We start from the raw sequence: 24,794 nt of genomic DNA on the forward strand, positions 1-24,794 counted from the left end.
TTCCGCTTTGGAGACGAGTTTTGGTGTCTGTTTGATAAAACTGAGCCAAACGGATCCATCCTGGCACACAATGTAAGTCAATGGGGACGGATCCATTTTCACTGACACAATCTGGCGCAATAGAAAACGGATCCGTCCTCCATTGACTTTCAATAGTGTTCAAGACGGATCCGTCTTGGCTATAGAATACAACCGGATCCGTTCATGACTGATGCATGCGGTTGTATTATTGTAACGGATCCGTCTTTTCAGATCCATAAGGGATCTGCCCTAAGATGAGTGTTTGTTGTTAAATTTGATACGACGAATGTTCATTTTAGGCCCTCTTTTCCGGATCCGTTTTTTCCTTTTTCTGTTTCCGTTGTGTTTCCGTTTCTGTTCCATTTTTCCGTTCCATTTTTCCCTAGGGCATATACAGTAATTACATAGAAAAAATTGGGCTGGGCATAACATTTTCAATAGATGGTTCCGCAAAAACGGAACGGATACGGAAGACATACGGATGCATTTCCGTATGTGTTCCGTTTTTTTTGCAGACCCATTGACTTGAATGGAGCCACGGAATGTGATTTACGGACAATAATAGGACAAGACTCAAAATGTAGCGGAAATGCGGACATACGGAAACTGAATGCTCACGGAGTGCATTCTGTTTTCTTTCGCGGACCCATTGAAATGAATGGTTCCGTATACGGAACGCAATAAATGGCCCGTATACGTAACGCAAAAAACGTTTGTGTGAATGAGCCCTAAGTCTAATGTGTATGGCCACCAGGACCCATGATGCTGCCTAGGAACTTCACTATAGGGACATAAAGGGATTATTCACACACACCTGTACCTAAACCCTAACAGGATCCACCAGAGGCGTAGCTATAGGGGAAGCAGGGGAAGCGGCTGCTTTGGGGCCCTGACCCAGAAGGGGCCCATCAAGGAGGAGGGGGACTAAAAGATTTTGTCAGGGCCCCCTCAACAGTATTACACAATGAAATGATATACAGTGACAGTATAGACAATGTAGAAAACGGATGGAACAGCTGCCGAGCCTGGTCTGAGAGAGCGATCTTTACTAGCCACAGGAATGGGGGCGGCATGTAAGGAAGGGGTTGCGAAAAAATTACTGGGGGAGGGGGGCCCCATTCAAAAATTTGCTGTGGGGACCAGTCATTTCTAGCTACGCCACTGGGATCCACAGTATGAACTCGGACTAAAATTGAAAGTTTCTATTTCTTTATATAAATAATATGCTGTACATACAAATACATCTGTGATCTTGTTACAAATCAGACCTGTAACACAAGAAGAATACAGCAGCTTGTCTAGTACACAGGTCTATATTGGCTGCTATATGGGCATGATACTATAGAGATCTGTGTGAACCATGGCCTAAAGGGAAACGCATATGTAAACAATAGTAACCCTGATCCCACAGCTCATTCCTTGGTGAAAAAATCATAAGACAGACCATGATAAAGTAAAAGCGTTACACGTGATTGGTTCTAATAAACATATGACCCTATTTAATGCATTAAGTAAGAGGCTTTGTCTTGTGTTGTCTTTACTTGAGCTGCTTTCGGACATTCTCTTGGATAGGTAACATCATTTGGCGCTAATCTTACGTTGCAAAAATACTTGTTGCCACTAGATGGCACTCCATATGTATAATGTTAGAGGCAGGTGCCATTTCTAGCCTTCCTTGAATGTAGAATGCTTTTTTTTTTATTTTTTATGTTTTTACGTAAAAATGTTAGAAATATTGCTTCAATGAAAAACTGAAACTTGTCAATGTTTAAAGGGATGTATGTCTTGTTCTTAAGGACATGGGTTACAAACATATACAAAAAAAAGTACCCTGTTGGCTAAGAATAAATAAATACATATAGGTAAAAAGTATTGTCAGAATTGTACCGTATTATACTGTAGATGTATAAATAATGTGCATGGCAAGTGCAGACTAAGGGCTCATGCACACGACAGTATTTTGCGTTCCGTATACGGAATCATTAATTTCAATGGGTCCGCAAAAGATGCGGACAGCACTCTGTGTGCTGTCCGCATCCGTTGCTCCGTTCCGTGACCCCGCAAAAATTATGAGACATCCCCTATTCTTGTCCGTTTTGCATCTCTATAATGGGAATCCTGTTCCGTTCCGCAAATTGCAGAAGGCACACGGGCGGCATCCGTTTTTAGCAGATCCTCAATTTGCGAACCGCAAAAAAAGGCACGGCCGTGTGCATGAGCACTAAAGGTACATTTACATGTGGCAGATTTGTTGCAGAAATTTCTGTGACGTTTAGGGTACTTTCACATTTGCGGCAGAGGATTCCGGCAGGCAGTTCCGTCAACGTAACTGCCTGCCGGATCCGGCAATCCGGACGCAGACGGATGTATTTGTAAAATGGATCTGGATGCGGATTTGTCCCCATTGACAATGAATGGGGACCAAACAGAAGCGTTTTCCCCGCTATTGAGATCCTATGATGGATCTTAATAGGTGAAAGGGAAAGTGCAGATGTGAAAGTAGCCGAAGACTTCTTAGTACATTCCCAGCCTTCTGCAAAAATGTTTGGGTCCGAGAAAACCCCTTTAGGTATGCCCTGATGGGTGTGCCAGTCTAGTTTAAGAATATATTTAGTTTAAATTATTTTTATCCTCTTTTCATTTTTTATTTGCTTTCTCTGCAAATTTATGGGATAGCTTAATCCTTATATACAGCCAATGATCTACTGTATGATCTGTTACACTTGCATTACATTTTTCCAAATTATTACCAAATATTCACATTTCAATAAAAATAAAGAAAAATAAAAAAAAGTCAATTCCTAAACACAATAAATAAGATACATTTATAGGGTAATTATTTATGAATAATTTAATTCTTTTGTCATGACATAAAGCTGCCAGGAGATGGCGCCCCTTGGTTAGTTTACATGGAGCATATTCTTTCAATGTGATGCTCCTAGAGTCTGGGCTACATAACCAATGTCTTTGTGCAATGGGAAATGGCAAGTAATGTCCCACGGTGTCTTCCTGTTTTTTTGTTTTTTTTTTGCCCGTGGTATCTTAGGTTTTGGTAATGACACACTCTTATTGATAGTAATATAAGATCTGGCCACTCCAGTGCGTAAAGTACAGTGAAAATATGCAGAATTATGGCCTGAAGGTTATCAGCTTGCATTGCCTTTTGCCAAGCTATGTTGCAACTATGAAAAATGAGGCAACCAGGTTTCTTGCAGGATGTGTTGCTTTACTATCTATGCCAGCATGGACATGAATACATTGGGCAATCCCCAGGAATATGCAGAAGGGAGGAAGAATGCGGCAAAATCTTATTCTGCATGTAGCCTAAGGCCTGATTCAGACGGCAGCCATTTCCATCCACATGCTATCCAGAATGCACCCACCTAGCACTCGGACCCATCAAATTAAAGGAAGCAAATCACACTACCAATGGCTGATGCCGAAAAACTTTGTGACGGTTTTCCCTCTGAGATATTTTGCGGATGGAAATAAGAACAGACATCAGACCTACAGATGAATGTGATATATAATTTAGCAATTAGGGGCGTACACAGATCTCACAGGGCCCCATAGCTGAACACAGTACGGGCCCCCTGCCCCCCCCCCCCCCTAGCTTACCAGTACGCATGCCTCAAACACTCCCAGTGCTACTCCCCATAGTTCTGTATATTTATGTACACTGAGCGGGTATGTTATTTTAGGGTGTTCTTTTCACATAGGATCATCATTTGTGTATGTAGATCTATCTGTATTTTGTGACCGATATTGATTCCTCAATTTTATTTTTTTATCAAGCGGACAACTTTTTAATTCAAAAATTGTCCTGAAGTCATCCCTGCCACCTTCCCCACTTTATCCAACTTTTATGTGAGGAAATTGGAAAAGGTGCTTCATAAATATGGTGCTGATGTTGAACACCATCTTTCTCAATGTACTATATTCACGGCTGATAAATCTCCTGCCTCCCACCTGTTAAAAAGCTGGCTGCCCACAGACACCACTAGCGGGAGCTCAGTGCATAGGAATTTATACAGTTACAATTGACTAAAATGGAAGCTGAAATCATCTGTTTGCAGTGAGCTCCCCTTAGTGGTGGCTGCAGTGTCTTCACATTGGAAAGAGAAGAAGGAGTTCAGTGCCACCGTAGCAGGACGTGGTCTACCTCCATTGAAGGTATGCCACTGGTATCCATATGAACATAGTACTGCAACAAAGTATTTTCCAGCATGCATCCTACATATATTATGTCCCAAGCTTACTTGACGCATGCCGAATGACTCTGCAACCTGTCATGGTATATGACCATACCATGCTACTAGGGATGAGCGAACCCAGTGAAAGTAAATGGGGACCCGAACTTCACTTTATTATTTTCCGTTATAACATGGTTATAATGGAAAATAATAGCATTCTTAAGACAGAATGCTAAATAAATGGCCATTGAGACGTTAAAAATAATTTAAAAAACATTCACCTCATCCACTTGATCGCACAGCCGGCATCCTCTTCTTTCTTCTTTCTGCAGGACCTGCAAAGGACCTGCGATGACGTCACCGCGCTCACCACGTGGTGAGTGCGGTGACGTCATTCAAGGTCCTTTTGCAGGTCCTGAAGAAAGAAGAGGATACCGGCTGCGTGATCAAGTGGATGAGGTGAGTTTTTTTTAATTATTTTTAACCCATCAATGGCCATTTTATTTAGCATTCTGTCTTAAGAATGCTATTATTTTCTGTTATAACCATATTATAATGGAAAATAGTAAAATCACCCGAACACCGAACCCGAACTTCAGTGGAAAAGTCAGGGTTTGGGTCCGGGTATCCGAACTTTCAAAGTTCGGTACGAACCCGAACTTTGCAGTTCGGGTTCGCTCAACGCTACATGCTACCCAAGGAACCTTGTAATTACTTCTGATAATCTTTCCTGCTCCTCATGTGTCCTTGTTATGTGAGCGCTCGTCACAGTCGTGAGCCCGTTATGGGTGTGTAGCTCTGCTGACTGGTTGAAGGTTATTTCTTTGCCCCCTCTCATATATTCGCCTTATTACATGTGTCTGAGACTCATCCAATCCCCGGAGACCTATTTGGGATGTAAATGAGGGTCGTTCTGCTTGGATCCAGCCTAGTAACATCATTTTCTCCCATTGTCTGCGGCCAGCCCTGCAGCATAGTCCCTGGTGGAGCATTGCAGTTTTGCAGATGAATCATTTTGTAGCAGCGTTACAAGGAAATCGATACCATGTTGGTAGATTTCAAGTGGACTAATCATGAGAACTGCAGCCGCATTGTTGTTCTGGTGCTTTCATGTGATATGTGATGCGTAACGCGCACTGCGGGATATGACTGACGGCCATGAAGTGGAGCAGAGCATAGAAGGCCTGTCACAAAGGCCTGGGCTGCTCTCAGTCATTGCTAGGAAGTGATTTTCTATTTGTACTTTATTTCTTTATTATTATTATTTTTTGCGAACTACATTGATATACCATAAAAAGCTGTGTAATCCTGGGCCGAATCCACCTCAATCACAGATATCAGACCCATTCTGTACAATGGTCTATGTGCAATTGAAAAAATAATTGACATATAGAAGCCTATTGCACATGAACGTATGTATTTTGCATCCCGCAAAATGCGGATACTGTCTGTGTTGCAGCAGCATTTTTTTGCAGACCCATTGATATTCCTTACTAGTGTTGAGTGAGTCGAAGCATCCGATGCGGAATTCGATCAGAAGTTTAGGAAAAATTTGCCGCAAAGCCGAATTTCCTCGCGCTTCATGGTAAGAAATCAATCAATCAAATTTTTCATAATGATGCCTGAAAATAAAAAAAATTATACTTTCTCATCCACTTGATCATGAAGAGGCCATCCTCTCCTGTCTTGATTGAAGAAAACCTGCCAAAGGACCTGCGGCGAGCGTGAAGACGTAGCCCCAGGATTTTTTAACCCCGGATTAAAAGAGGAGAGAATATTTAAAAGAAGAAAAACTGCTACAAGAGGACATAGTTTTAAATTAGCGGGGCAAAGGTTTAAAAGTAATATATGGAAGTATTACTTTACTGAGAGAGTAGTGGATGCATGGAATAGCCTTCCTGCAGAAGTGGTAGCTGCAAATACAGTGAAGGAGTTTAGGCATGCATGGGATAGGCATAAGGCCATCCTTCATATAAGATACGGCCAGGGGCTATTCATAGTATTCAGTATATTGGGCAGACTAGATGGGCCAAATGGTTCTTATCTGCCGACACATTCTATGTTTCTATGTTTCTATGGATTAACTACTTGAGCAACTGAATGTGAGTCTCAGATACAGTGATCAGTGTTGAACGCGGCATCTGAGGGGTTAAATGATGGGTAGCTGCGCGATCACCATTCACCATCATTTTGTCCGCTCCATACAATGAAAACTGATTCGTGAGGAAATAATTCTTAATGAATCGAATTTCTTGATAAAGTTTAGCCAAGGTGCCGAATCTAATTTTTGAAAATCTCCTTACAGGCAGTGGCATAGCTATAGAAGGTGCAAAGGTAGTAGTTGCTACTGGGCCTAGGGTCTGAGGGTGCCCAAAGACCCTTGTGCCACATAAGAAGACACTGGTATTATGGAAAGTGCATGCTGGTCAAGTTACACCTCTGGCTGGAGGGAAAGCGTTAGGTCAAGAATTATGCATGGTGGGGAGGGGGGCATTCTGTGCTTCCCTGCCCCCTGGCCACAAAGCAGTGAGGGAAGGGGGGCCCAAGCTGAACTTTTGCACAAGGGCTCATGAGCCTTTACCTACGCCCCTGCTTACAGGGGTAGGATCCTTGCAGGATATGAAAACATGGATGCTTTCCTCCAGAACTAGCACCATGCCTGTCCCTGTGTGCGGTGCTGCCAATGAGCTGTACGGAAGTGAATGGAGCTGAGCTGCAATACCACAAACTACCAGTCTTCTCCACTTCCTGGTCCTGTCTTGACACACAGGAAATGCCTGCTGGACCAATCAGTGCCTGAGGCGGGGCACTGCTGGGGCCAGTGATTGGCTGAGTGGGGATTTTCTCCTGTGTTTTTGAGGGACAAGTAAGGAGAGATGAGCTGGGACAAAGTAATCGTCGGAATGGGATTGATAGGGGAGCTGTGAGGTAATTAGGTGAGTATCCCTTATTTTACACAGATCTGAGTCAGTTTTTAAAACAATTTCAGGGGCTGGACAACCCTTTTAAGCCAAAATATACATTTATGGTTCTTCTGTAATTTAACTTTATTTATCATTTGAATGTATGTGAGCAGAATAAGTAATAGCCATAGAAGAGCATCCATAGCAAGTGTCTGTTTTCATCTTCTCATAGCTTAATCTGATTAGTCGGATTAATTCAATGTCTTTTTATTAATTATGCCAAAGTTTCTGTCCTAGTCTATCATAACATATCATATCATGTCCCAAGCAAAGTAATAGATAAAATTAATATACATGACTAGAATTTTTAGAGGTCCAAGGAGCATTAGAGTTTAAGGCATAAACTATGGGCGAGATTTATGAAATCTGGCATATCCTACCCCTGTCTTGATCCCTTCTGAGATGGCATGAAAGGTTGCTTTATTTTAGGCATGCTCAACCTGCGGCCCTCCAGCTGTTGCAAAACTACAACTCCCATCATTCCCAGACAGCCTACAGCTATCAGCCTACAGCAGGGCATGGTGAGAGGAGTAGTTTTACAACAGCTGGAGGGCCGCAGGTTGAGCATCCCTGCTTTATTTAATAACCCCCTTCCTGACTTCCGCAATACATGTACGGGAGAAGTCTTGTCTTTAAAGATAGCACCTGCTTAGGAGCACCTTAACCCCCTGATGCCTTTTCACACAGCAGACAATGGGTGTATAATAACACCAATCACGGCCTTTTTACCCCTTAGATGTGGTCAAATGCAACCACAGCATATGAGCAATCTTTTTGGAGAATGTTGTACTCCAGTTGATGCTCTCCTGTGCCGGAACCGCAGAAACCGTTTGGTCGTTATGGCAGCCTCAGCCTAACACTCGGTGGCGTTAATGCTAATCACAGACTTTTAACCCCTCAGATGCTGTGGTTAATTGTGACCAAGGCATCTTAGCTTTCTTTTCCTAGGATTGCTGTGCTCCTGGGGACCAAATGGTTCCCCTGCATCAAGATCATGGGAGGTGTTCGGCTTCTATGGCAGCCTCTTGCCTTCTGAAGGATCCGAGGCCGGCTACAGCAAAGTTCCTATCGGAACACAGTAATTCTCCCATTTTGCTGCAATTGTACATCATTGCAATCTATGGGAGAAATCGATCATATGATCAAATGTTAAAGTCCCTTTAGGGGGACTAAAAATAAGTGAAAAAAATGAAAATAAAATATTAAATATTAAAAATAAAAATAAATTTAAAAATAAAGATCATTGGTATTACCACATCCTAAAGTGCCCGCCCCGTACTATTAAAATAGAAAAGTATTTATTGGGTGTAGTGGAAAAAAATCTAAATGCCCATTTTACCTTTTTGTGTTTGCTTTAACTTTTTTAAACAATCTATAGATCGCCCTGGGAAAAATAAGCCCTCACAGAGTTCTGTAGACATAAAAATTAAAAAGTTATGGCGTTCAGAATATGGCGTTGCAAAGAAAAAAGTTTTTCAAGGTTCTTAAAATTGTGGTATTGCTGTAGTGTTGTACTGACCTGGAGAATGAATGTAACAGGTTAGTTTTACTGCATAGGGAATGCCATTATTAATGAAACCCATAAAACTATTGGGAATTGCGTTTTTTTCCAAATTCCACCCCATTTCAAATAAAAACAGGTTAGAAAAATCATATGTGTAACTCTCTGGTTTTAACTAGCAGATAAAAATATAGGTGACATATGTTTTACCAAAATATATTCTTTTTTAGTCATCAAATAGTTGGTTTTGTTATTTATTAAGTTCCAGTAATAACGGCCAAGAAAAAAGAACAGTTCTAAGCAGATCAAATAAAAAATTTTAACCAAAATTTGACAGTAGCTATTTTTCCCTTTAAGGACAGATTATCAGCCTCTTCTTATCAACTTTGGCCAAAACATCTGTGTCTAGGGTTGGACTGGCCCACCAAGTATCAGAGGATCCTTCGGTGGGCTCAGGTTCTACAATGGGAGCTTGTGAAACAGCAAAGTGCTTAGTAACAGCAAGATGAGAAAATCTTTTTAAAGGACTCTGTGGCTATAATTAAAGGATTATATAAAATGCATTTGGAAAGTCTTCAGACCCTTTCCCTTTTTTAACGTTTTGCCATGTTGCGCTCAATATCCCATAATGCTGCACTCAATAATAACAGAATTTTAGAATTTATTGCAAAATTTGCATGGACATATGTATTCAGATGATCAGACCCTTGCTATGACACTTGAAATTCAGCTCTGGGGGTCTCCCATTTCTAATGATCACATCTGAGATTTTTCTACACCTTGTTTGGAGTCCACCTGTGGTAAATTCAGTTGACTAGATATGATTTGGAAAGACACACCCCTGTCTATATAAGGTCTCACAGTTGACAATGCATATAAGAGCAAAAACCAAACCATGAGGAGGAAAGAACTGCCTGTAGAGCTCAGAGACTGTGTGAAGGCTTAGAACTGGAGAAGCAGGGGCGTAGCTATAGGGGAAGCGGCTGCTTTGGGGCCCAAACTCAGAAGGGGCCAAACCAGGAGGAGGACTAAAAGATTTTGTTGTGAGGGCCCCTTCAACAGTATTATAAAATTACATAATATACAGAGACACTGTAGAAAACAGACAGACAGCGGCTGTTGGGCCTCATTTGAGAGAGCAATTTTGACTAGCCACTGGTGTGGGGGTTGCACAGGAGGAGGGGGTTGCAAAGAAGTTCCTGGGGGTGGTCCCGTTAAAAAAATTGCTGTGGGGCCGAGTCATTTATAGTTACGCCACTGTGGAGAAGGATACAATAACTTTGTGCTGTACTGAAATGAGCACAATGAGCAGCATAGACAATATTAGTTTTCGTGATATTTGGGCAAATTTATGGCCTAATATTCACCATAAATTTACAAATTCTAAAATTTGCGATCTTCAGTCATTAATTTCTTGATTGCAAAAATTGGCAATGTAATATGCGCATATTGAATGCGCAATACAGGCGTGGCTCACTTTTGCTAAATTTTTCAGCACAGTAATCCCTATCACAACACAGAAAAACAGACAGCAAATGACTTTTTTTTTTAAAACGAAAGACAAAGACACTATTCCCTATCACAGCACATTAATTCCTATAACACTACCTAACACCCTGCACTGGAACCAGCTACACTATATGACTATCTAACCTACACTATCTCCCACTAACTATCTGTATTATATATATGAGCTAACTAACTATCTAATGTAATTGAATAAGGATCCAGATGACTCAGCAAAACACAGAGCACAGAAATGACACTGCTCTCTCTCTCAAAACTGCAAAAAAACTGCAGAAAATGCTGCTGGAGAGGTTCTTATATAGTAAGGGATAGGCAACTTTCCTATTGGTTGCTAGGGATAGAGCTAAGCTCAGACAAAGACATTGCAGCCTTCTCATTGGTCCACAAGCAAGAAGCAAAGAGGGTACTGATGAAAAAAAATCTAGAATATTTGCGATTACAAAGATATAGCACTATATTCTAGCTCTTCATGAATTCTCGAAGTGCCGATATTCACAATAAAAAATTGCGATCAGAGTGGCCAGAAAAAAAGCTTCTCCCCATTAAAAGACACATGAAAGCCCACCAGAAGTTTGCAAAAAAGCATCTAAAGATGCTCAGACTGTGAGAAACAAGATTCTCTGGTCTGGTGAAGCCAAGATTGAACCAAGATTTTTTTTAACCTCAATTCTAAGTGTCATGTTAGAGCGCCATAATCTTGCAGCTAGCGCATGCGCAGTTCGTTCCCTGAGGCTGATTCCAGCACAGGGAAGGAACACTATGCCGCCACTGACATGCGGCGTACTCGCGCATGTGCACGGCGCTCTAACTTTGTAACGTCGGGGAGCAAGAAGGAGATTCGGAGGATGCGGGGCGGTGCTAGGCTCCTTCACAGTGGGCGTGGCTGCCTCATTTACATATATATCAAATTGTTTTTTTGACACAATAAAAGCACTGAGAGCTATGGGGAATGTATATTGCGGACGTGCTAGCTGGCGATCTAGCAGCGCATGTCCGCAGCTCTATAGGCAAAATCCAGGTGACAGAATCCCTTTAACAAAATGTGTTGTATAGTTTCCCTAGTGTCAGAATAAACCAAAAATTGCATTTACCTGATGTCGTTTATCTCACGCTCCATTATTGTGAGTGCTATACAAATCTGAGCTGTAATTTAATCAAATACCATTTTTATACAAGTACTCAGTTAAAAACTTGGAAACATGGGACATCAGACTCCAACCACTGAAATAGGCCATTATTATGACTCTATTTATCATTTCATGTGAAGTGGTGATGACCTTCAACATTTTGTTGCTTACATGGTGCTGAAATGTAGTGGATGAGGGGAGGTACTTGTGTTGTAGTTGATAAAATATTTCACAGAAGAGGTGTGATGGCCTGTCTTGGGTTAACCCTTTTAATATAACCGCTTGTTCAGTTGCATATTCCAGAGGCCATAGCAGATAATGAATTTCTTTATTGCATTGTTAGCAGGACTTTAAATGTCCAGGACATAGTGCACTAGAACATTGAAGTGTGGTCTTGTGCTCTCACCACTCAAGATAACCTTCAAAAATATTAAATACAAGTGACAATAAAGCCTGAAATTAGCACAGGTTTTTCCCTGAACCAATGAATAGTGTTGAGCGAACCCGAACTGTAAAGTTTACGATTTTGGGTACCCGGACCTGAACCCGAACTTTGCCGGAAAAGTTCGGGTTCGTGTTCGGGCATTTAATAAAGCTTGTTTAAAGGCTGCAGGGCACAACGCCATCTGTGGAAAGGTCCACATAACCAATGATACGTGGACCAGTAAGCACAGGCAGGGACGTTATATCTCCCAAACTGCACACTAAGTAAATGCAGTGGTGGCTGGGCCTGTGGCGGATAACAGTTTGGTGCATGTCCTTCTGCCACTGAGGATTGCAGGACGTTTCTCTTAGCCTCCTGTTGCCTTCTCCTCCTACTCTGCTTCCTCCTCTACCACCACCTCATCCGGTCAGCATAACACCTTCACCACCAACTTCAGCACAGCCAAGGGGAAACGACAGCAGGCTGATTTGAAACTTATCTGTTTGGGGGAAAAAAACCACACCATGCAGGAGCTGTGGACGGGCATGGAACAACAGACCGATGAGTGCTTGGTGCCACTGAGCCTCAAGCCCGGCCTGGTGGTGTGTGATAACGGGCGAAATCTTGTAGCAGCTCTGGGCCTAGCCGGTTTGATGCACATCCCTTGCCTGGCACATGTGCTGAATTTGGTGGTGCACAGGTTCCTGAAAAATTACCCTGATATGCCAGAGCTGCTGCAGAAAGTGCGGGCCATCTGTGCACGCTTTCGGTGTTCTCACCCTGCTGCTGCTCGCCTGTCTGCGCTGCAGCGTAACTTCAGCCTTTTGGCTCACCACCTCAGGTGCTACATACCCACAAGGTGGAACTCCACCTTGCACATGCTGGACAGACTGTGCGAGCAGCAGCAGGCGATAGTGGAGTTTCAGCTGCAGTACGCACGGGTGAGTCGCTCTGCGGAGGAACAGCACCACTTCACCACCGAGTGCGCCTCCATGCAGGACGTGTGAGCCATGTTGCGCTGTTTCAAGTACTCCACCAACATGGCCAGTGCCGATGACACCGTCCTCAGGGTTACTATCCCACTTGTATGTCTCCTTGAAAAAACAATTTGGGCAATGATGGAAGATGATGTGGCACAGAGGAAGAGGGATCATTTCCATGGTTTTCAGGCCAGTCATTCACAAGTGGCTCGGAGGGTGGGTTCCTGCACCAACAGAGGCCAGGTACACAACTGTCCAGCCAGGGCACAGTTCTGGAGGATGAGGAGGAGGAACCGTGTTCACAGCAGCGTGGCACCCAAAGCAGCTTATGGGCATCACTGGAGCATGGCTGGGGGAATACAGAGGACACAGACGATGCACCTCCCACAGAGGACAGCTTGTCGTTGCCTCTGGGCAGCCTGGCACACATGAGTGATTACATGCTGCAGTGTCAGCGCAATGACCGCCGAGTTGCCCACAGTCTAACCAGTGCTGATTACTGGGTAGTCACCCTGCTGGATAACCGCTACAAGGACAACATGGTATCCTTAATTCCGTCACTGAAGCGTGATCAGAAGATGCACGAGTACAAGCGCACGCTGGCAGACGCGCTGTTGATGGCATTCCCACCTAACAGCGGGGGCACAGTGGAACTACAAGGCAAAGGCAGAGGAGGAGGAAGAAGTCGCCAACGCAGCTGGGGCACCACCAGCACCTCAGAAGGCAGGGTTAGCATGGCCGAAATGGGGAAAAGCTTTGTCAGCACGCCACAACAACCAGCACCACCAGCTGATATGGAACGTCTTAGCAGGAGGCAGCATTTCAGCAGCATGGTGGAACAGTACGTGTGCACACGCCTACACGAACTGACTGATGGGTCTGCCCTATTCAACTTCTCGGTCTCCAAACTGGGCACATGGCCTGAGCTTGCCCTTTACGCCTTGGAGGTGCTGGCCTGCCCTGCGGCTAGAGTATTGTCCGAACGTGTGTTTAGCACGGCAGGGGGGTGATCACAGACAAGCGCAACAGCCTGTCATAAGCCAATGTGGACAATCTTATGTTCATTAAAATGAGCCAGGCATGGATCCCTCAGGACTTGTCCGTACCTTGTGCTGAATAGACAAGTATATTGGCCGCACCCAGCCATTGTTATACTCAGCGCACTTTCTCTTTGCATTCTCTTTTCTATTTCCCAATGTTTTGGGGTCTTCCCAAATTTATAAAAAAGTTACTAAAAAATAAATATGAGACTTCTGCTGTATAGAAATACTTACTACTAGTAAGTATTCCTATACAGCAGGAGTCTGATATTTATTTATTTATTTTAAGTTACTGTCCATGCAGCTCTATAGTGTAGTGGTTAAGATTCTTGGCTGTACTGTAGAAGGTTGTGAGTTCGAATCCCACCAGAAACCTTTTAGAAATAGAGGCTAAATAAGATTTTTATACACTCAGTGTCCCCAAGCACTGTATATGAAGTCAGAGCAGGGACTCCTAAGCCGAACTAGAGTCCAGACACCCTCCCCTCTTTAGAGCAGGGGGTGCCTGGTTTAATGCTTGGGTTCTCCTATTGACTTCCATTTTGCTCGGGTGCTCTGTAGAAGGTTTTGAGTTATTTCCATTGTTCTGCTTCATTCAATTTCCTTTCGGGAACCTGTTTTTAACCAGACAAAAAAAGTCCTGCATGCAGGACTTTTTGGTTTTTCTTTCTTTTTGATGGAAGCTGCCCCAAAAGAAGCCTTCATTACTGATGTGAATATGCCTTTTTTAAGTAGCCCTCCTAGTCTGTTGGTACCCAGTGAAACAGCCATACTCACCTGCTCCCCATCACTCCATTCTAAGTCCCTGGCTCTGTTTGATGATCTTAAAGTCTCTCTCCAGCTTGTTTACTTCCAGCCGAGCTATGAATGAGGTGCATGTGCACTGTTGCAGCCATGACTGACCTTAGTGTTGGCACCACACCCTAGGGGGCCTATTTTAAAGGGGACCAAACCCCCGTAAACGGTTGTCCAGCAATATTTTTTTTTAGAAAAGGGGAAAAATGGGTTTAAAAACATAAAAGAAGCATTATTACCTTCGACATCCTGCTTTCTGGTTTCCACAGGAAATGCCAAGAAATGCCTGCTCAGCGAATCCTTGTCTGAGGCCGGTCACTACTGCGAACAATGATTGGCTGAGCAGGTATTTTATACCATCAGATAACCCCATTACACCAGATGTAGCTCATATGTAGACAGTTCAAATAAAAGATAGTTACCCCTCAACATTCCATGCTTTGATGCTCACCCATGTTTTTTTTCTTTAGATCCCATGACGTTCCAGGTCACACTTTGGGTATGCTAATAAAAACAGGCTAGGTCAGCGCTATAGATGACCCATTAGTACCGGTGATGTCACTGGGATCACTGCTAGGCGGAAGCCTCTGCCTAGCAGTGAGAATGTAAACAAAACAGCCCTTTCCCTGTGCAATGCAACGTAGGGCAAGGGGGGGCATCGGAGCATAAAATGAATGAGTGAATAAGCTATATTTAAGTGTATATATTCTAGTATCACCAGAAGTGCGTCTTTAGTGCATGACTTAGGATAAATTCACATGAGGCAGCTTTGCTGTGAACATTTCTGAAGCTTAAAATCAGTTTCCTTCATCTGCATGGAGTTGTCCCTGAAGCAAACACATGGATTTCTGCAAACTCCGTTCAGATTAATAGGAGAGTCCTGAAATGTCTGCAACAGGTCTGTCCTGTGGAAATTCACTTTGAAACCAAATGTCTGTTCCAGTGATGATTAAGGATGTTGTGCCAAGTTTAGACGTTATACCCTATACATAGGATATGGGATAACTAACTGATCGCTGGGGGAAAGCCCACCAATCCTGAGAATAGGGTTTCTTTTCCCTGTATCTGATGGATTGGCAGGCTGTCACAAGGGTTTTACGACCTATCGCTGACCCTGTTGTGCCTGGGGTCAGAAGGTTGCAGCGGGTGGCTACTCTCTCGGTTTCTTAAGAGATCGCTCCATGACCTAATGGTGAGAAGAGATTCCGATCCAGATTTTCCTGCTTAGGTTTGTGATTCTTTTTTGTCCCATTTAGGAATCTGTAGCTTTTCCTTTCAGCTGTTCTCTGTCAGCCACCCCCAGCTACTATATAATCTTCCTTTCTGGTTCCCTTGTTGCCAGATATAGACCTTCGTTTCAGATCTTCTATTCTGACCTCAGGTGGACAACTATTTATGTGGAGCTGTTGAGACTGGAGTTATTGGATCTCTGGTTCATTCCTGTTTGTTGTCTCCCTTCTGGGATTGTTTTTGGTGTTTGTGTTGTTTGTCCTTTCCCTGTTGTTACCCTATGTGTCAGTGGTGAGGACTAGTGCTCCCACCATCCTACTTACTACCTAGGACTTATTTCAGGGTAAGCCAGGGACGATGCACGTGATCGGTGTACTGGTTAGCATCCCGTCTAGGGACATAAGGGTAGCCAGGTGCTAGCGCCAGGTGAGCTAGTGGTCACCCTAGTGGAAGGGTACTTCTCTTCCCTCCCTTCTGTGCCGCACATCTGTTGGGGTACGTTCACACTTGCGGCAGAGGATTCAGGCAGGCAGTTCCGACCCAAATAAAGTGCAAGTGCATGAACTCAAGTCACATGTACATACCAAGGCAGCCCAAGCAATTGATATACAAATGTGTAGCCATACCAAGAAACCGTCTCCTCCTGCGTCACAACGCACATTTCGCTAATGCTTCATCAGGGGGTAAATGCTAGCATTGAAATGTACATGTGATTAGAGTTCATGCACTTGCACTTTATTTGGGTCTCAACATTATATCATGTAGTGTGTTATATACCCTGGTTTATTAATTGTCCAGCCATATGCCTGTATTTCACCATTAGCCTGTACTACTTGCTAGGGCATTTTAATACTGTGATTTCTTGTTTTAACATGCATTAATAAATACTGGTTTTATTGTTTTCTATTTGGATTAGCCTTCTTTTGGTGTGATAATTGGGGGGCATGGTTCCGGGTTGAACTATTTTGCCCCAAATACTTTTTTGGTGTTTACTTGAAAATCATAGTTACTTGTTTCAAACACCTTATACAGTAGCTTAGGTCATGATAAAATCTATCACTATAAAACATACACTAATAACAAAAAAATGACCACATCACATGACATGTTCCATCAAATCCAGTTATCACCGTTACATAGTGACGTACCCAACGGTTATAAACACGATCAATAATGATACAACAGATGATTTACAGGGATTGTCTACAAACAATATGTGTCACCTATCCACACGATCTGTGATAAATGATCAGTTACTGGGGCCATACTGCTGGGCCAACACAGATCACAAGAAATTGGATCCTTGAGTGAATGGAGTAGTAGTTCTCATGCATGACCACCACTCCATTCGCCATCGTGCTGTTAGGATGACACAGTGTATAAAGAAATGAGTTTTTTAACAACAAATCACAACATTTAACTTGTCCACATTAAATTAACCCTTTTGACAATAATTAACCCTTTGCGGTAGTCCTCTGGGGTACTGCGAGAAGCGCAAGAGGACCAGTAACTAATTTAAAGCACAAAAATGTATGGATGCCACCATTAGCAGATAGCCCACACATTGAGAGTCTTTAAAAGTTTATTGAGAAGACTTTTACCAACCTGAGTATGGGGAGAGACAGGCTCTTGTCAGTCTAGAAAAAGACAAGACAATTGTCCCGAAACCTCAGATAAGGGAGGAAACGTGGTAATCCTGGACTATGATGACTATACACAAATGTATTTAAATCTATTATCAGACCCTGAGTCTTACTGTCGATTGGACTGTAATCCGGGCCCAGTATTTCTACAAGAAATTCTTTTTGAGGCACTTGACAACAGGATGAGTTCAATCTTATTTTCCTGACTTTTCCAATTACAGCCACTTTTTATACCTTACATAAGGGACTGAAAACCCAGAAAGGTAGGCTTATTATATCTAGGGTTGGCAGTATTAATCAAAATAAAAGTTATGTGGACAAGCTCCACTGTCATACTGTATATCAGGGACACGTCTGACTCAGACTGGAAGAATTACTGGTGGATAACAACACTATTGGCATCAATAAATGTAGCGGCTTTATATAGTTCCATCCATCACCATCTAGGACTTAAGGTCGCGGCTAGTTTTCTTAGCATGAGAGAAATACCGTTGGCCTCACACAATGAGTTTGTTTGAAAACCATTGGACTTTAATTTAACTAAAAAAATAATTTACTTTTAGCTCCCTCTGCTACCACCAGCTCAGGGACACCACTATGGGTACTCCTTGTGTACCCACATATGCGAATTTGCTCCTCGACTTGGTGGAAGGCAAATGTGATATGGTTTGATGACCTCCACCAATGGCATCATTCAATGTGCCTCTGGTTGAGATTCATCGACAACTTTTTGATATTTTGGTCAGGCTCCAAGGACTCTTTTATGGACTTTCTATCAGAAATTAACCAAAACAGTCTGGGCCTGCACTTTACGGCAGAATGTTACCACAATTCTTTGACATTCTTAGATGTGTCCTTTAAATTATGATGTTATGGATATGTCACCACTGGCATAGTTAGAAAATCCACGGCTACAAACAGCCTCCTGAGCTGGAAGAGGTTACATCCATATCCCTTCAGGAAAGATAAACCGAAAGGACAATACATTTGCCTCAGGAGATATTATTCAAATAAGCGGATGTTTTTAGAACAGGCCAAGGATCTAAGAGAGAGATTCAACGACAGGGGTTATCTTGACACTGTTCTGAAGGAAGGTGTTAAAGAGGCTAGTAGAAGGGATAGTAGAACGATGCCTATTGATACCCAAACCCAAGAGAAACAGAAAAGGACTATTAGAGTTATAGGAATATACCCACAAACAGTTCTGCTCAATACTTGAAACTTAATGTGGGATTCTCCAAGATGTGGACCTTTGTACAGTCATTGGCGTCAGCCACCCAGATTACTTTTAAAATAGGGTGGAGATTAAAAGATCACTTGGTACACAGCCATTTTTCTCCCCTATTGCGAGGTGCTTTCCTGGCAACCAACAGGCCCTTTGTGGCACAGGAGGTACGTGGCATGTGAACAGATCCAAGTTGGCTAGACATTTAAAAGCACATCAACGACTCATGAATTAGTCAATAGAGATTTTATAAATTGTAAAACCAGTGGAGTGGTATATTTGGCTATGTGTGATTGCCCCTATTACTATTAAAACTGCAGCACTCGCCTGTCTTAAATTCATGCTTGTTCATTCACCAAAAATTGCGACATTTCGACCTCTCAGACTTTCTCAAGCAAACTTGCTTGAGAAAGACCAAGAGGTCGAAACGTCGCAAATACTGCTTGCATTCTGCTGTTGGATACCAGTCTGTAGTATCCCAAAATCATCCAGAATAAATAAAAATTAAAACTGCAGCACTCGTCTGTCTTAAATTCATGCTGGTTTATTCACCAAAAATTACGACGTTTCGACCTTTCGGTCTTTCTCAAGCGAATTTTGCTTGAGAAAGACCAAGAGGTCGAAACGTCGCAATTTTTGGTGAATAAACCAGCATGAATTGAAGACAGGCGAGTGCTACAGTTTTAATTTTGATTTATTCTGATTAATTAATTGAGGAGCATGACACCCTGTCACGTTCCTGGGGCCCAAGGGGGACCTCTGGGACATCATACGAGCAGGACAAGGCGAACAAGCCAAGGACCACGGAACACAAACTTATTACAAAGGAACCAAGACACGTGACAATGACTATAACAGAAGACCTAAATGTACTAAAAACGGATCAGTGGAAGTGGACCCACTGCGCCACTGGCTAGCAATACTCTGGAGGGGCGTAACTAAGCAGCTACCTGGTCTTCACTAGAGCCTCAGATGGTGAGGATAGGCTTGGCCGTTAGGGTAGTTGCCAGGGGCTACTCCAGAGTGTAAACCGAGTCAGTGGCCAGACAAGGTACCAACAGTACATTGAGTCCACAGACAGGCAAGGCATAGCAGAAGCAGTTACCTGTGCCGCAAGCAATAGAAACTAAGCGGCCCCAGGCGGAGCTGCACACAGACAGAGAATGGGCACTCCACCTCCGGGGAACAGAGGAACCCTCTTCCGAAGGTGGACATGGACTGACAAGAACAGAAGCAGACATGAACGTAACACCAGAAGCAGTAAGGACTGCCAGACAGACAAAAACAGGAACATGGACCAGACGCAGATAAGATCTGCTAGGCTATCAGAATACAGGACAGGGACAAGGTATGATCTTCAGGACAGGTACAAAGATACATACCCATACTCATGGACGAGAGCTCTGATATTGCCCAATGCATTCCATTGCATTTGGTTGCATCCCCATTGCGGACAGAGTAACGCTGCAAGCAGCGTTTTTCTGTCCGTGATGTGGTGCGGAGCAAGATGGATTCGTCATGACTCACAATGTAAGTCAATGTAAGTCACATTGACTTTCAATGGTGTTCATTGAATGGCTATTAATGGCTATTATTAAAGATGATACAACTGGATCCATTCATAACGGATGCAGACGGTTGTATAATTGTGATGGAAATGTTTTTGCTGATCCATGACAGATCCAGCAAAAACACTGGTGTGAAATTAACCTTAGGCAGTGGATATGGACCAGAAGGGGCACTCTGACTGGTCTGTGCTGTGCACTGTATGTTCTGACACCTTTCTCTGATAAGTCACAGCTAAGACAGTAACCCGTCAAAGGGTAAAATCCATGTAGATGGTATATATCTTAACAATTGAATCACTGACTACCACTATGTAAATTGTAGCCTTTAATAAATCACTTAAAAAACAACCCCAAAATGAATCCATGATATACACATAATAAAAACGCCATCCTAGGGCGTTCATTAGGTTCCTGATACAGAATCGCCCCTATCGGGCGGCTATTCCGTTTATAGGTAGGGTCTTGAACTTAGGGTGAGACCTTAGGGTCAGCACCCCCTTTCATTTATCAGTCTCAAGCCATACCTATAACATCGCCTCAGTTACTACCATCGAGTGGTGTGTTTTTTGTTTTCATTATGTGTATATCATGGATTAATTTTGGGGTTGTTTTTGAAGTGATTTATTAAAGGCTACATTTTACAGGGTGGTAGTCAGTGATTCAACCTTTCTCTCATAGCCAGCATTAACTTTTTCAACAATTTGTGCTACATTAGCTTTTTTTGTGGGTTTAAACCAGATGAGCTAACCTTTGTTTACAACATCCATGAGTAAACCTTGGACACTTATGACCCAGATATCAGATCAGCAGTTATACTTTCTTGGACCACTTTTGTTACCTACTAACCACTGCATATTGGGAACACCCAACAAGACCTGCTGTTTTGTAGATGTTCCGACCAAGTAGTCTAGCCATCACAATTTGGCCCTTATCAAAATTGCTCTGGTCCTCACACTTTTGCCATTTTGTATGCCTCCAACACATCAACTTCAAGAGCTGATTATTCATTCCCTTCCTAATATATCCTACCCTTAATAGGTGTCACTGAACCAAGATAATTACCCATCAGTGGTTTTAAGGGGGTATTTCTACCTTGCACCTTTATGACATGTCCACCTGATGTCCCACCTTTGGGACCCACACCTGTGTGGAGAACAGGGGTCCCTACATCTGCCTGGTGAAGTGGCTGCCATCTACCACATTTGGGCACAGACTAAATAGAGAAGTGGCATGCATATGCATGTCTTTCTTCACTTATTCTCAGGCTGGATGTGGCTGCTGTCTCACCGGATGGGTCGGGGAACCCCTATTCTCCACAAGGGTATGGGTCCCACATCTATCATACATTTATCAATATATATACTGTGCCATAAATATCAAATGTGGGAATACCCCTTGAATGTTATAGCTAATTGTGTATAAGCACAACAGAAAAGAGAATAAAATGGATCAACGGTTACTTGTGCATTTGTCTAGGACAGGGATGCCCGACCTGGGGCCCTCCAGCTGTTGCAAAACTACAATTCCCACCTATAAGGGCATGCTGGGATTTCTAGTTTTGCAACAGCTGGAGGGCCGCAGGTTGACCATGCCTGGTCTAGGACATTAATATGTGACCCCAGCTCCCAGAACTTCACCAGTCTATGACATGTCTCACATTTTCACAAAACGAATTTGATGAAGTACCCCTTAAATCTCTGCCGATAGAACCTCTTTTCCCCTGTACATTCCAGACAGTTGTAAATGTGTAATGCACATTGCAGAAGTCACAATCATTACGTTAGCTCCTTCACAGTTTTTTTTTGTTTTTGTTTATCTCCAAACAACATGACCTAGTTGATGGACAGCAGTTGGCAAAAGGAATTTTTCATCTGGATTAACAGTATTTGGATAAACCAGTTAGTGCTCCATGCATATTAGAAGGGTTTACTGGTCTAGCATTTCCTTCTACGCCGGCATCTGGATAAACCATATAGAGATTAACCAGGCTCATCATCGTGACGGTATACCCATCCTTAATGAAAAGTGGAATAGTCTAAGCCATGCATGTCACGTGGCGGTTTGATGAAATGTTTTTTTTTTAGGTCACATTTTTGTAAACAACATCGTATCCAGAAAAGACTAAAACCATCGCTAAATATTCTTTCTGCCTCCTGCCTTTGTATTGGCATAAATGCTATTTTGTGCATGTCGTTTCCGTATTAGCTTTTGCTCGAACGATTTTTAATTTTCTTCTGTGTACATTCCATTAATAGCTCCTGCTCAAGGGCCAACGTACTGCTATTTTTATACAGGAGATGAATATTCAGATGCTGCGGAGGCTATGGACTCAGGTGGTATTAGATGTTAAGGTGATTGAAGGAGGCCTCAATGCGACTCATTAGTCCATGAGCATCAGTGAATAGATCTGGAAAATTAAAATTAAAAAGAAAATTAAAATGTGCAATGATTTGTATCCCTGCTATTAGAGCTCAGTCTTTCCTCTGCAGGACTGTTACACTGGATGTTTTTGTATACATTCTTCCGAGACAAAAAAAAAAGGCTTTATTCCACCTCCCTCTATGAATTTGTTGTCCTTCTGGAGGGGGGCAGCCTCCAAAGCACACACTCAGTGTTAATAAGACCCTCCCGTCACATTGTGCTCTGCATAATGCAGCTCAGGGACTGTGTGACTCCATATATTTCCTTATTCTTTGCTCTATATTTCCCCCCCGTATCATCAGCAGCTCTATGACAGTGGGAGGGAGCTCTGCCTCTTAGGTTCAGAGATTTATACAAGGACACATTTTGGTCCTAGGCTGATGACCAAGTGCATGTTTTAGCTTCCAGCTCCTGGATTGGGAAGCAGATTGTGATGCTGGGTCTTTGCATGTGCGGCCCCACATGACTATTCCTCTGCATAGAGCATCATTAGGAGCAATCCCCCCTTACTGGGATCACTTAGACACTTCCAGCTGGTAGCAGGGGGATACAGCAGTCAACCAGCACACTGCTTCAGCTGTCTTTCTCCCTGCGCTTATGCCTGGGAACGCTCCAGGTACTGGAAGGTAGAGGAAGGGATGTGAGCACTGGATATTTACACGCTTCCTCGTCTTCATCCTGAGCCTGCGTACTGGGTTTTACTGCTCTTCATTTGTTGGAGTCTTCCCTGTCAAGCTGGATAGAAGGTGCATAAGGGTATTCCACCTTTTTCAAGGGGCCCTTGTTTCATGGGATATTCTCTCTCACAATGGCTCATGCAGCATCCCAGTTGAAGAAGAACAGGGATCTGGAAATTAATGCAGAGGAGGAAACTAAGGAGAAAAGGAGGCACAGGAAACGCTCCAGGGATCGTAAGAAAAAGGTATCATTTCTGCATATGACAGATGGATGGCTGTATGTTGATTTCACATGTGTAGATCCAGCCGAAGCATGGCGTGAAAGCAGAAACACATTTCACACTGGTATGGACTACTGCAGAGATGATGCAGGAGGTGTGTGTGTGCCTTCCACACATGTCAGTCTTCTTCATGGGATTTTCAAGCATCTGATCCCTACTTCTATGGCTTAGAGCTTCAGTCCCCATGTTTGCCATTAAACATCTTACTGGAATATGTTATGCATGGTCTTACATAATGCAAATAGCCGCTCTTCTGTATCTATCTATCTATTCATATATATATATATATATATATATATATATATATATATGGTGGCATTAATCTGCACGTATATGTCTATAAAGTTAGCACTTACGTTAACACGATACATACAGCATAATCTGTACGTCATGTTAATATAGTGTTCCCAATATATATATATATATATATAAATTATGTATATCTATATATATATATATATATATATATATATTATGTATATATATATATATATATATATAAACATTATATATATATATAGTATAAATATATATATATTCAGTGGCCTGCGCTATTCCACCACTGCTGTGACCTCATTCTAAATTCTTCACCATGACAATACAATCGCACTTGTATGCGGTTGACGTAAAATTTTTCTGACACTGTTGCTAAATAATTTATTTCAGGCAACGTCTATAAGATATAAGGATTTTCTCCTGCATTTCTGTTGGTGTCAGAGTCTCTGCCTGGGACAAAGGGCAATTAAAATGCATGTTCCTATAGAGGATTGTGTAGGCAGTGGGGAGACCTTGTCCTCCAGTTCAGTAGACGAGGCCCAGCAGCCTCCTTCTTCTCATCACAGGCAATGAAAAAATATTGACCAGGAGGCCACAGATCCAGGCCTGTTGTTTGCACCTATAGGTTTTTGTTTTTCCTTTTTTTTTTTTCCTTTTATGATCCTTTGTGATATTCCCTGAAGGACAGATAATCCTAATTTACTGAGAGCAATGATGCATGAGCTCCCCCAATGACATGTAGATTTGCTGCAGTAAATGTGTCTGCCCCCCCCCCCCCCCCCCCGCCGTTGTAGCACATACGGCATCACACCACTTGGCTTCCTTTTTGCGTGCGCCGTTAAATCTACAACCTATCGTAGGAAACCAATACCTATTGTTATATGTGACATAATAGAGAGGCT

General features: G+C 42.7%; 1 protein-coding gene across 7 annotated transcripts in view; it reads left to right on the top strand.

Moving 5' to 3' along the window:
* The window catches only part of ANK3 (ankyrin 3), a 695,467-nt gene that overhangs the window by 340,173 nt on the left and 330,500 nt on the right, over positions 1 to 24,794 (top strand). The window contains exon 1 of one of the 7 annotated variants that reach the window (XM_044296175.1): positions 23,467 to 23,580. The exons of the other annotated variants lie outside the window; for them this stretch is intronic. Coding sequence (XP_044152110.1) covers positions 23,467 to 23,580 — 114 coding nt within the window. Of the gene's footprint in view, positions 1 to 23,466; positions 23,581 to 24,794 lie in introns of those variants that run through there. 7 annotated transcript variants of the gene reach the window in all.

This window comes from Bufo gargarizans, chromosome 6, assembly GCF_014858855.1.
Source record: "Bufo gargarizans isolate SCDJY-AF-19 chromosome 6, ASM1485885v1, whole genome shotgun sequence".
Lineage (NCBI taxonomy): Eukaryota > Metazoa > Chordata > Amphibia > Anura > Bufonidae > Bufo > Bufo gargarizans.